This window comes from Falco cherrug, chromosome 2 (assembly GCF_023634085.1).
Source record: "Falco cherrug isolate bFalChe1 chromosome 2, bFalChe1.pri, whole genome shotgun sequence".
NCBI lineage: Eukaryota > Metazoa > Chordata > Aves > Falconiformes > Falconidae > Falco > Falco cherrug.
This window is the reverse complement of record NC_073698.1, coordinates 79,477,071-79,491,168: the sequence shown is the minus strand read 5'-3', so window position 1 is coordinate 79,491,168 and position 14,098 is coordinate 79,477,071. Positions and strand designations below refer to the sequence as shown.

General features: G+C 42.2%; 1 protein-coding gene across 8 annotated transcripts in view; it reads left to right on the top strand.

Moving 5' to 3' along the window:
• The window catches only part of PRDM15 (PR/SET domain 15), a 38,601-nt gene extending 29,696 nt beyond the window's left edge, over positions 1 to 8,905 (top strand). For 7 of the 8 annotated variants that reach the window (XM_055703400.1, XM_055703399.1, XM_055703397.1 and 4 more), the window contains 7 exons: positions 204 to 323; positions 1,056 to 1,187; positions 1,717 to 1,800; positions 1,998 to 2,173; positions 3,089 to 3,169; positions 3,557 to 3,769; positions 4,262 to 8,905. In XM_055703400.1, the coding sequence (XP_055559375.1) occupies positions 204 to 323; positions 1,056 to 1,187; positions 1,717 to 1,800; positions 1,998 to 2,173; positions 3,089 to 3,169; positions 3,557 to 3,769; positions 4,262 to 4,738 (1,283 nt within the window). In that variant the 3' untranslated portion in view covers positions 4,739 to 8,905. The remainder of the gene's footprint in view (positions 1 to 203; positions 324 to 1,055; positions 1,188 to 1,716; positions 1,801 to 1,997; positions 2,174 to 3,088; positions 3,170 to 3,556; positions 3,770 to 4,261) is intronic. The other variant, XM_055703398.1, reaches the window with a different exon arrangement.
• Positions 8,906 to 14,098: the final 5,193 nt, after the last annotated feature.

The window sequence follows — 14,098 nt, the reverse complement described above, 5'->3', positions numbered from 1 at the left end:
TTTTTTTTTCCCAGATCTCACACAAAAAGCCAGCTTTTCTGTCTCTCCAAAGTCTTCTAATTTAGTTTGGGCTACAATATGCGTGAAAGATGTGGTTGACAACACAGGTTGCCCTCTTATTCACCAGTTTAGTCAGTTTTTAGGAGATGCACATTTTTCATTAACATCTTTTTTTTATGTTGTCTTTTAAATTTACTTTTAAGGTGTAAAAAGTCATGCTTGTGAGCAATGTGGCAAATCATTTGCTAGAAAAGACATGTTAAAAGAACATATGCGAGTCCATGATAATATCCGAGAATACTTGTGTGCAGAGTGTGGCAAAGGTATGTCTAATGCCTTGTTTTCCATTAATTGTGATACTGAATAACAGGTGAATATCTGAATTGAAACTACTGCCATTCTTAGGATATTGGGAAGGTCCTCAGAGTGATGTAAATCCTGCATTTTTGAGAGGTAGAAACTGTATTAATCAGGAGTCTTATGGTTACATAAACTACCCCTAATTTTATGCAATTTAAGTTTCATGGCCTGTAAGACAAAACTGATTTTAATAAAATTTGCCTCTGTCAGACTGAGGATTGCTTGCCTGACCAAGTTCCAAGGCATTTGCAGCACAAAAATGAATACAAGTTAATTTTGGCATTCTAGGCTGTTTTTAGGCTTAAGAAATAGAGTAATTTCTCTCTGTAAGAGCCTTAAGAGTTAAAGTTGCTTTGACTTTCTGAATTGTTCATGTTATAACTTGAACAAATCTGCACTGGTATTTTAGTGGAGGGCAGTAACTCTGAGATGTCTAATGATGTTTTGCCTTTGCTTGTCCCTGCTGTTTTGCTTCTTCATCAGTGGTTACTCTGATGTTTTCCAGAGCTTTTTCTTGGAATTAAAATAATAATAATGATAACATGCACTGCTGCCTAAACAATTAAAAATATGCAATTGTGGACATGCAGCAAATATAATCTTAGAGCTTATGGCTAACAACACGGTCATCCTGAGTTCTTCTCTGAAGGTGGGAACAATGGACTAATTGTCATGCTGTACCTTTTGTCTCACAGGAATGAAGACAAAACATGCACTTCGTCACCACATGAAACTTCATAAAGGGATTAAAGAATATGAATGCAAGGAATGTCACCGAAAATTTGCACAGAAAGTGAACATGCTGAAGCATTACAAAAGACATACGGGTAAGGTCTCTAAAGATGTACAAAAGTTGCACTGATTCAGTTAAATGTTTCCTGAGAGAACTCTTATGTAGAGCAATCAGAGGGTATGAGGAACACTAATAAAAATATATATATTCTGCTTTTTGAAAAATGAGATTTAGTCCTCTCACCAGCCAAAATCACCTGTTATAAAGTTTATATATTTAGATTACCTGGTTTCGTGTTTTGCTTTTCTAAGAGAGGTTGTTTTGGTCTAGGATAGGTCTAGAGCATTGGTTTTGTTTTAAGTTAGTCTTCAGTTTCTCATTTTCCAAAACAAAACTCTACCTTCCACATCAGTTTCTCTTGGATTCATTTTCTGCCAGATATAGTGGCATGGCTTAGTTAAAAATAGTTGGTGAAGCTGGGCTTCTACTTTTTGTAGATAAAATCTACTTTTTGTAGATTTGGCTGTGATATTTTAATATTTTTTTTTAGTAATATGAGACTCTGAATTGTCCCAGATGCTTAGATTGTTTTCACTCTGATGCTGCCTGTGCTTTTCATGCAGGAATCAAAGATTTCATGTGTGAGCTGTGTGGCAAGACGTTTAGTGAGAGAAATACAATGGAGACTCATAAGTTGATTCATACAGGTAAATCCTCTAAAAAACAGTATCCAAAGACAATATTTTAGTTTTGTTCCTGGGCTTGCTTTAGTCTTGCTAGTCCTGGAACTAGTGTTACACATCATGTTACCAATATAAAATTGTTCCTCTTGTTGATATGCCGACAGTATGATACTCATCTTTGGGGGCTGTTGCTAACAGCGTTTCCTTCCATCTGCCACCAGTAGGAAAACAGTGGACATGTTCAGTCTGTGATAAGAAGTATGTCACTGATTACATGCTACAGAAGCACATCCAGCTCACTCATGATAAGGTGGAAGCCCAGAGCTGTCAGTTGTGTGGGACAAAGGTTTCTACCAGAGCATCTATGAGTCGACACATGAGGCGTAAACATCCAGAGGTGAGTGAGTTTGGCAGGTAGACTGTGGGGTGGTTGGTTTTTTTCTTTTTGTGTGTGGTGTTGGTTAGTTCATGGCTTTGAAAGGAATTACTTTTTCTCCCTCCCTCTCTCTCTCTCTCTCTCTTTTTTTTTCTGTTCTTCTGGGGCCAATTTTAGGTAGTGTCTGTTAAACATGCACTTAACTGAATCAGCCTTTCATTATGTTAAGATTCAGTAGTAAACATATCTGATTGTCAGTCTCGAAAAATGAAATTCTTCTGATTATTTAAGTCCTTTTTCTTTTTCTGCCTCAGCTTAAATGTTATTTTTTTCATGTTTTGTCTTCATCCATTAATGAGTATAATTGATTCTTTTTTCCCTATTGTGTTCTCTGTATTCAGAAGTGATCTGAAAGAAATGGTGAATAGAGAGGTGATGGCAGCGTCTGCTGATGATACAAAATTATTCTTAGTATTAAAGATGAATGCTGACTGCAGAGAATCTGGATTAGAGCGATGTTTTGTCTGACCCCAGTGGGGGTTTTTCTGTGTTCTAAATTTCTGAATAGCTATTGTGTTTCTCCTAAGCATTTTTTGTTTAGGTTGACCAAGGCTTTTCTGTTCCCTTTCAGGCTTTTTTGCCCCACCCCTACCAATTTATCATTAGTATTGCTTTCCATGAACGTTTTTTTATCATGATGACTGGGAAGGAAGTCAACAAAAAGCTTTGTTTATTTAAAAGGAAAAGATTATAGGTGAAAAGGTTATTTTAAAAAAAGCCATAGTTAAATTGCTTGTGTTAAATGATATGTGTAAAATGTTAGATTACATCGTTTTTGCTTTGTGACAGGATTTATTAGGACAATGCTGTCTTGTTTGACTGTGGTATGCAGTGGTGCAGTTCACCAGCTGAGTGCAGTTCACTCTTTGCCTACAGATTCTTTCGGTGAGGATTGACGATTTAGAGCAGCTGCCAGAGACGACGACCATTGATGCCTCCTCAATTGGGATTGTTCAGGTAAATTCATCATTGCAGAATTCTGGTGGCAGCTAGGTTCCAGGCCTACTGGACGGTGAGGTGGGGACATCACTTTTTGGGTACATAATGTAAGGTGGGCGTAGGCTGATGGGAAGGAATGTGCTTTTTTAGAGAGTCAGCTCCAGCTTAACATGTATGAGCAGATGCAAGCTGTTGATCTGTTTTTTTGTATAGCACAGATGCTGGTGAAACAGAGGTAATTACAGGGTGAGGTCTCATTCCTCACCTAATTTTTTTTGTTTTTTTGCTAAAGTGTGTTTCTTCACTTGAGAATTGACAGTAAACCAACTTCAGGTGATAGTCTCTTACTTGGAACTTCACTAAGCAAAATGACTTGATGTTTTGTTTGGAAATGTGTTGCTCCAGCCGGAATTAGCCTTGGAACAAGGAGAATTACCAGAAGGGAAACAGCATATGAAAGCTCCTAAACGTGGCCAGAAACGAAAACAAAAGTCAGGTGAGGAGGAGGAAACTCAAGTGCCTGAGGACCCTGCCTTCAGTGAATACACAGAGAAGGAAGGTGACTTCACAGGGAATGTTGGAGATGAGACTAACTCAGCTGTACAGAGCATCCAGCAGGTGAGCTCCAGTAGCAGGGTGATGGGTAGCAGGCACTGCTTAGAGGAATAACCCTTCTTTTTTCCTAATAACAGACACAAAAGAGTGATCAGAACATTTAGAGCTAATTTGATCAATTGTGGCAATAAGAAGATGAATAGGGACTAAAAAAAGAAGTTGGTCCAGTAAGCTCCTCATGTTTATTTTCATTTATTTTGGCATTACCATCTCCTTGTTTGCCAGATACCACTAACCAGCAGAAGCTGTGACTAGAAGTGCAAAAGACAATTCAGCTGCATGTTTTGAATGTTGCATATGCCTCTCCCATTACATTCTGTATGTGGAAGTTGTTATATTCCAAGCTTTCTATGTTCCCCTCTGTGTGTGTGACTTCTCTTGCTGGCAGTAGCAACGTGTGAGCCCATCAGCACTTGGGTGATCTTTCTTGATGCTTGATACTTCGTAGTCAGCTGCAAGATGTAAGGTTGAGGTTACCTTTCTGTTTTTCCTCAGGTGGTGGTGACCCTTGGCGACCCAAATGTCACAGCCCCTTCCAGTTCCGTTGGGCTGACAAATATCACTGTTACCCCCATTACAACAGCAGCTGGAACCCAATTCACAAACCTCCAGCCAGTGGCTGTGGGCCATCTGACTGCACCTGAACGTCAGTTACAGCTGGACAACTCAATTCTCACCGTCACGTTTGACACTGTCAGTGGTTCTGCCATGCTGCACAACCGCCAAAATGACATTCAGATCCAGCCGCAGCCAGAGGCAGCCAATCCTCAGTCTGTGGCCCATTTTATAAACCTGACCACCTTGGTGAACTCCATTGCTCCTCTAGGGAACCAGATAACAGAACAGCATCCTCTGACATGGAGGTCAGTGCCTCAGACTGATGTCTTGCAGCCCCAGGCACAGCCAACGCCACAGCAGTCAGGACAGCAACAGGTTCAAACAGAGCAACAACAACAGATGTATAGCTACTAATTTATACTTCAAAAAGTTTTGAAATGGACAGTACTTAGAGACAAAACCACACAGATGTTTGGAAAATTTCTAATAGGATTGTTTGCTGGATACCAAACAGAGATGGGAAAATGTTTATATAAAGAAATGTAAGCTAAAATTGGCATAGCACCCTGCAACACCCTAATCTTGAGATTCTTGTGCTGTCTCCAGATCTTGCACTGTCTTTAAAAAAAAAAAAAAAAAAGGGAAAAAAATCTCACCATAAATTTAGCACCCCTTTGCACTGTGTATTTTGTGCAGTAAGATTGAGATTTGACAGGAGCATCATAATTTTAACCAAAGCAGGGAAATCCTAAATATTACAGCACCGGTGATTTACAAAACCCTTTCAACCGTACCATGTCACTTCTTTCAAGTCTGGAAATTACATATAAAGACCTTGTTCACAGCGAGGTGGAATGCACCTGTGGTCAGCTGGTAGAGACTGAAATGTAAAGGCACAAATGGGCAAAAAGATAATTGTCTTGGGTTTTATCTTCTTTAGGTCTTGTATCTAACAACATTGGTAAAGTAGGTGGAGGTTGGGGCTTTGGGGTGGGGATGTGTGTGGTGTGGAAGAAAACACACCAATTTCACAAACTATTTCCATTTTAGTCATGGGAAAAACCCTGTACCCATAACACAGTGTTAGTGCTACTTGAATCAGCTGGTCTAATGCTAAAGCAACTTTTATGGTCTTCTAGTCAAGTTTGAATCAAACCAGTTATGAACTGAAAAAAAGAATGTGATACAGTTTTATGTAATTTTTCAAAACTGCTCTTTCAATCTTGCTTTTAGCTATTAGGCCTGAAGAGCAATCAGTCCCCTTTGATCAAGTTCAGGATGTGAATTTTTTTCAATTAGTCTTCTTTCATCGTGTAATAAACATTTGAGAAAGCATTCTTTTTATTTATATATATATACATATATATGCATATATATATATATAGCCTTTGTACTTTACTGTGTGTTCCTGGTGAGTATTTGTGCAAAAAACACTGTTATCAATATGATTTATTAATTTTTTCACCCCCATATTTCCCTTTCTCACAGGAATAACATATGGATTCTATTCCTTCAGTTCCCAAAATTTCCAAAATTCATAGCCACACACAAGGTTGTGTGAAGTGCAAGAAAAAAGAATGTTTGAAGCATATTCTGCCACACGGAGGCAGTATGCCCTAGTGTATAATGGGCAAGGTTTGCATGACTGTTGGGAATATAAATAGTGGGTCGGGTCGAATACATCATTGCTGATACTATGCTTTCATTCCATTCTCCATACATTGATGTGCAGTCTAGACTTTTGCACGTCACGAAGATAGTATCATTCCCACAGAGGAAAGCAGCTGATATAAAAAAAGAATAAACTATAAAAAATGTTGCTGCCTGGAATCTTGAAAGGGAAATCTGTCCTTCCAGCTGCGGCTGAAGAGCAAGGTCCTTTGGGGCAGCAGACTGAGCCACAGAACCGTGCTGAAGGTTTTTGCTGAGGATAAAGCAGCTGCTGTGTTTGACAGTGAAGATAGATTGATGGTTGTCAAAATCCTGCTTGTGCCTATGGTATTTATGAATATGTTCTGTATTAGCAAAAATATGAGTAGGAACGAGTTCAGCTTTGAAAGTCTTTATTAACATGGACTACTTGACCCCTAAAGGATGCCTTATAATCTCTACAACAAATTTCTCCAAAGTATAAATGTCTGGATATTAAAGTTAACCTCCAATGGTTTTCTTGGTCCCATAGCAGTGTCTACAGGCTCACTGTGCTAGGCTCTCTGTAAAGCTGGGTTGCAACAGGACCTGTATAGGCCAGGGGCTTCTGGTGACGTATTTTTTATGTCAGAGGAGAACTACTTTTCTGTAAATGTCAACAAGCCTGTAAAATGTCTGCATGAGAGGCACCTATATTAGATGGGACAATAATGTATATCAGAAAGAGAAAATATCTCACCAGTGTGGGAAAGAGAATTTGTCATTCCCTAGCTCCTTCTGTCTTCCTCAGATCCTTTTCACACAATACTGTGAGATTCTGTAATTTTCTCAGCCTCCCAATATCCTGAGAAATAGTTTTATGCCACTCATCACCTGGATTATTTCACCACTGGGCTGAGAAACAGTTAAGTTTCTTCTCAGCTGCCCTGTCTGCAAATGCTTCCCCTTCACACCAAACCCACAGGTAAAGAGGAAGCTAGGTTTGATTTATGAAATACACTGTTTATGTACCTGAAAGTACTTGAACTCCACTCACCCACCCACCCACCCCCAGTGCTTGGTGCCTAATTAGTAAAGGTATGTTATCTTTCGGCAGGGCACTTTGGAGAGGGGAAAAAAAAAAACGGCAGGGAGAGGAAAACAGAGAGGTCCCTAGGTCAATTTGTTATAGTAAATAGAAAATGGCTAACATCTAAAAAAATACTTTTTAAAATATATATATATATGTACACACACATATGGAGGGTTACAGTGCTATGTATAGTTTCTACAAGATGAGGGTTTTGTTTAGACATGTAAATGGCGATTAAGCTTTTAAGTGGGGAGGAAGAGGGGTTTTGCCTTAGCTGCAGAGGGAATACATCTGTTCTACATTGACCCTACTGATAGTAGCTTTCATGATGCATCAGATCAACCTCAGCCATTTTAACATGTAAATGCCTATTTAATAAGAATTGCACATGGTGGTAATCAACCATTATAGAGACCTCTCTGACTTCACAAAATCTCTTTATCATAATGTGATCTTCAGGTATACTGTATTGTTACGTTGACTAGCATCCCTCCCACTCTAACTGGTCTACATAATCCCATCCAGGCAAGTCCAGCATCTTGCCTTTCTGGTAATGATTGATTCTAGCTGATTTAAAAAGGAATGATCACACAATAAATGCTTGCGTATCGGTGGTCACATAGAAAAGAAACATCTTTTTTCAGTCTCTGTATCCCCAAAATCAGAATTGTGGAACAGCCCAGGTTGGAAAGGACCTCAAAAAATCATCTGGTCCAGCCTTTTTTGGGAAAGGGAGCCTAGAGGAGGTTATCTAGCACCCTGTCCAACTGCATCTTAAAACCCACCAGTGACAGGGACTCTACCATGTCCCTGGGAAAGTTCGTTCAGTGGATGATTTACAGTTCTTACTGTAAAAATTATCTTAAGTAATACTCTGTTTCAGGAGGGAAAAAATATAACCACTGGAAGGGCTTTGACTAGGCCAGGCAACAGAAAGTTCTCTAAAAGCTGTTCTTCCCAGAGCCCTCCCAGAAATGATCTTGACTTTCTCTGCAACCATTGCTATGATACCACATCATCTCTCAGCATGATTTTAGTATTATTATTACTGTTCTTAACATCCCTATGAGGACACAACTGTATCTTGGGTGTACTGCAGCATGAAAAATTTTGAAGCAAATTATTTTGTTTCAAACAAATTACTTTGTTTGGAGATGTTGGAAATTGATGCCTTTTCAGACAGAGCTTACCTTGGACAAGTAGTGACTGCCAGCTGCTCTCCCAGCTAAGCCTTTTTCAGATGAATACCAAAGTTATACTGATGCCGTTTCAAACTGCACAAGAAATAAAAACAATGTAAGGGATGTGCAATCTAAATTTCGTTTGCCAATTTGTTACTATATAGGATGTGAAGGTTATTGTTTTCAGCCATGTGTTGGAGATTTTGCATAACAACTGTTCAGTAACAAACTGGAATTACTTTGAGCCAAAGGAGTGATGTTGTGTAGTGTTCTGTGTATTGTCATTGTTTATTGCTGAGACTATTTAATCAAATGCTGTCTGTGGCACATGGGCTCTGAAGTAAAGGAGCATCAAGGTACAGAACCCTTTCTCTACCAGTGTTATTCTTTTCTTAACTAATGCATTAAGCTGCTTTTTTTTTTTTCCCCAAATCATGTAGACGTGCTTCAAAAGCAATAAGCTTAATCATGATCTTATAGAACTTTGTACATACCACAATATATATAGAAACATGGGGTAGCATTTTAAAATATTTATTCTATAGCTTGTTACTGGGTAATAACAAAAAGCAGAGAAGATTGAGTCTTTCTTGGCTATGGTCTATGGTGAGTTCTCTCAGGAAAACCTACTGTATCAAGTGCTGTTACGCTCTGTAAAATTAAAATCTTCTTTTTAGATGTGTCAGTATGAAAAGTGAGTATTTTTACAGCAACCTACCAATCAGTCTCCTATCAGACTAACCAGCTGTATTTCTGTCCCTTTTTATTGTTCCTGAAATTGTTAGAAGTTAACAGCCAGGTAACAGTTGAATTTATTTCTAGAACTGAATTTTCTGTCAGTTTGTTGGAGTGATTTGCTATAGGTGTTCTGCATATATAAAGATGCCTGAATTTCTCATCTTGAAAACCAGGAATGGAAAAAATACCATAAATCCAAATGACAATCACATAAAAATTATAGGTACTACATGAAAGCAGATAGGGTAAATAGCTTTGTTAGCATTGCTTTGTGAATTATTGTTTAGTAATGAGATTTGCTTGGTGCTATGTAAAGTAATAATAACGTCACTCCTAATTACTTTTGGCCTTATATTTATTATTGATGTAGGCATACCTGTTGGAAAACCTTTAAGCATTTGAATTTTTGGCATGCCTTTCCATGGTGGTTGTGTGTTGGCCTCATCTAGTGTAAGACAGAAGGAAACATATCGGAGGAGGAGGATGCTGATCCACACACACCACGATGCACCTCAAAGCTTCGCTTGAAGTAGTGTTGGAAACAGACTGCACCCAAGTGTCGTGTGTCTGTGAGATGAGTTACCCAGGTTTGTTTTCATATAAGGGCTTTTGCTCTATAGCAAACCCAAAGTGTCATGTTTGGCAACAGGATAAAGGAAAAAAAAATATTTTTATCATGTTTGTAATTAACTCCAGAGTGATTTTCACTCAGATGCTATATGATATTTGTACTATATGGAAAGAAGCCTTTAGATTTTCTTGATTAAAAATGTTGGAGTGCTGTAAAAAGCCACAGGTACTTCACCATATAGTGCAGCCATGGTCAGAAAACATGTTTCTTGCCCTAAAATGCTTTGAGAAAGCTGTTCTGGATTTGTTTTCCCTCCTGGGTGCTGAAGTGCTGTTCTGCATATGTACTGCTGCCAGTTCAGTTCAGAGTGGGGATCCAGCATACTGAGCCCCTGCAGTACAGCTAATGGATGGCTGACATGCATCGCTTTTCTGGAGAGTCCAGCCTCACTGTTGCTAAACTTAAATTCCCAACGGCTGAGCTGAAAAGGACAGAGTGTGGCAGGGAAGGCGGGGTTTTTCCAGGAGACTTCAGTTTCACCCCTTGAGTCAGGATTTCAGCAGTCTGCAGTGCTAACGCTATTGCCTTTCTGACTTATCCATGAGCTGTTTTGACCAGTTACAGTGCCTGGTTAGTTGCTAACACTTTTAAAAAGCTGGTTATGAGGTGCAGTGGCTGTAGAGCTGCTGATGTCAAAAGCAATTAAAAATACTGAGTTTGGGTATTTATTTCATCTAAAGCCAAGCTTTTAAGTTCTAATGTCTTTTTTGCTGTTAGTTGAGTGCTTTCCTGTATTTTTCTGCTTACAAATTTTCTAAAAAGTTTCAGGTGTCCTGTAAGCGTAGCAAAATTTAAAAGGCTACGAAAAGAGAAGTGTAGTAATGGCAGAATGAGGAGTTAAAATTAGGAGAAACTAATGATGCTCATTTTCTACAGATTTCCACCCTTCTACCCACATGAGTCTGAGTTTCTTCTGTGATGCTAGCTCAGGGAAGGAGATGGCACATGCTCTGGCTTGTTTTTCAGAATTACTCATGCAAGGATTGATGTGCTGGGTGTTGTTAATGTGAGCAGATACCAGCTAAGTTCTGCCAGCCTTCCCCTCAAGCCACGTGCTCATTTCAGTCTGCCCAACACAGCTGGCCGTTTTCACAAAGCTCACAGTAAACGTGTCTCGGAGACTTGCATCTCTCATGTTTAGCAAATGCCAAGAAACAGATTCAAAACTTGGGAAAGAGGGACCTGCGAGCTGAGGCAATGAAATACGTTGGAAGTACAGCTAAAAACTATGTGGGAGAACACACACTTAGCCTCCTTTAACAAACTGTATGGTGAGTTGAGGTAGATGCAGTGCTGTTAATTATTAGTTATTATTGTGTTCAGGTGCTTTTTTCTAGCAGAGTCTATATTCTATTACTTGTGTAGGATAAAGTATTAGTGTGTGTTCAGTTTACCATAAATTAAATTCAAAGGTTTGAATTCACATGCTCTGTGTTATATGCAGCAACATGCAGAAACCGGAGTAAGATGCTCAGGTGATAAGAGAATGAAGCAGGTCCACATTTCACCGCTTTTGGGAAGAGCTAAAGCAAGATTGTGGGCAGCGTTTTCTCAGGAGTGAATGTCCTTTCTCACACACAGAATAGACCTACATGACACCTGCATACAAGTCAGGCACAGGAGTGTCATCAAGGGGATGACACTGGAATAGAGGGGTGTTTTACAATAAAAACAAAAAAATGAAATCAGCTCATTAAAGGAAAGGGTGGGGAAGTTCTAATCTTAATCTCTTGCTTTGCCACAGAAGGAGAAAAAGAATGGCTTTTAATCTTATACTGGCTGGTAGGTTAAAAAAAAATATAAATTAACTGCATGTGTGAGATCTTCTTCCCTTCACACCCATGCCTGTGTTACGATCATAGTCTGAGCTTTCAAAGGAATAAATACCTTTTGTCTGACTGACATACAGATGGCACTTGTGCCCAAGGGCCCTAGTTATTGTATGGAATTCAGGGTTGCTTTTCCAAGTAAATACAGGTACATAGGTTGGGTGTATTTGGGCATGAACCAGGTTCTTTTTGGGCTGTGTGTCTCTTAAAAAGTAAAGAATAGCTGCTTTATTGTTCCACTGCCGAGTCCATGCTGATGCAAACAGATTTTTGCTGAAGAGACAGTGGAATCAGTGACAAAGCACCGTTTTTAAAGATGCAAAAGAGAAGAGCTTAGATTGCATAATCAAAGGAAAAAATGAGAAACTTTGTCCTGAAGGCAAATGCACCTACTTCTCATTCACTCTCCTCCCTTTTCCACTACTTTTTTTCCCATGAAATACATGCAAATCCTGACATGCACTTAGTTTTCCTCCAGGCATGATATACTTGTGTAGTTGTTTAAGTAAGAAGTGGGTTGAAAAGAGGTATGAGGTGTTCCTGGTAGAAAGGTCTTGGAAAAGAGTGCTCTATTTACTGCTGCTGTTTTAAAGTAGTCCAGTCACCCCTGAGAGCATTTGTAGTTAGTAAAGGGATAGCTGTCATTCTAATTATACAGCATACAAATTTCCTTCTTAATTTACTTGGTCTTCTCACAGTATAGCCAGTATTTCTGAGTCAACCTATGTTAAAAAATGTCTAGAAATTAAAGAGTAAGCATTTTATCAAAATGAAGAGTGGTTTAAGAAGTAATTCAAGTAGAGCAAGAATTTGCTGTAATCGATTAATGCTTGCAAGGAAACACCAGTTCTAGTTGCACGGGACACTTTACCAGAGTTGGAAGCAGTAAGTGAATGTGTGTGGTCTCCTACACTTGGCAACAAAGACTTCCAGCTCTCAATGGCACCTGTTGCCAGCTAATGCACTTTTACCTTTAAAGGTGCCTCTGTTTGGTGTGGATATTGAAAAGGGTGAGGACACTGACAGGACTATAAATGGAAGAATTAGAGGGCGGCCAGTGGTGGGTGCGAATGTTCGGTGGTAGCTACAACAGCAGCCAAAGGAAGATATTTTTTAACCGCCCTAAACGCCTTCGCAGCTCGCTGCCAGTCTCCCTTCGCCTCCTCCCCCGTTCCTGCGTGCGAGCTGGCAGCCCCGCCGCCAGACCCGGGGCCCCGGGGCCCAGTGCCGCAGGTGCCGCCGGCGCCTCTCGCTGAGGGGCCCCGTGGGCCGCGCCACGCGCGCCACCGCCGCCCTCTGAGACCGGGGCGCTCCGGGAGCTGCGGGGCCCGTTAACCCGTGCTACAACGGAGCAAAATGGATCGCGTCCAGCCAAGGTGCGGCCCTGCTCATACCACCCCCCGCCGGCCCGCACCGGGGCCCCTCGGCTTGGGGAAACAGCTCAACGGGGGCGAGTTTGACAACGGGGCAATGACCCCCCCGGGGCCGCCCCGGCACAGCGCGGAGCGGGGAACAATCACGGCCGTTAACGGCCGCCGGGCCGCACACACTCGCACCGACTCCGGCCTCGGGTGAAACCGCGGGGCAATCCACGGCGCCACCCGCGGGAGGGGAGCGCTGGGCGACGAGGCTGAGAAGCGCCGTAGGCGGCTCGGAGGGCTCGTAGGGCTCGGAGCAGCGTCCCGTCCCCCCGCGCTGCGAGGGGCACCCAGCGCGCTCCGGCTGGGAACGGCCTCCGCGCCTGCGCGCGGGTGGGGCGGGGCGGGGCGGGGCCGGGCCTGCCTTCCCGCCCGCCAGCCGCTGAGGGGGCTGAGGCGGGGGCTGAGGCGGGGGCTGAGGCGGGGGCTGAGGCGGGGGCTGAGGCGGGGGCTGAGGCGGGGGCTGAGGCGGGGGCTGAGGCGGGGGCTGAGGCGGGGGCTGAGGCGGGGGCTGAGGCGGGGGCTGAGGCGGGGGCTGAGGCGGGGGCTGAGGCGGGGGCTGAGGCGGGGGCTGAGGCGGGGGCTGAGGCGGGGGCTGAGGCGGGGGCTGAGGCGGGGGCTGAGGCGGGGGCTGAGGCGGGGGCTGAGGCGGGGGCTGAGGCGGGGGCTGAGGCGGGGGCTGAGGCGGGGGTTGGGGGACAGCGGGGGCGCAGGGGGCGGCTGAGGCGGGATGTAGGGGTTAACGGGGAGGGGGAGCTGGGGCCTTGCAATTGCGGACGAGCGGGGTTCAGGGTCGCCCCCAGAGTTTTCCCTGTAGTCGTTGCTGCCTGTAGTTTAGTCTGCTTGTTAGGATATTGTGAATACTGGCGTTGGTCAATTAGAATAATTAGAACTTGAAATATTTAGTTCCTGTCATACTAATACTGTGTTGGAGTAACTTTATTAAAGTACTTGACAATGCATTATTTAATGTGTAGCATAAATGATAGCTTCCCGTCTTACCTTCCCGTCTGTCTCCAGAGGTGCCAGCATTTCCTGCTGCAGGTCAGTAAGATGGAGTGTTGGTGAAATAACAGGGCTGGTTGTAGCAGTTTAAATTAAACTGTTACAACGTGAGAAGAGTCCCACTCACAATATAAGACCATCACTTCTTTCAGAAGCTTTCCAGTAATTACCTTTCCAGTAGGGAAATGCTTCCAGATGGGTATTTTTAATAGCTGAAGTGCAAAGATACTGCCAGTTAAGTTGACAGTGT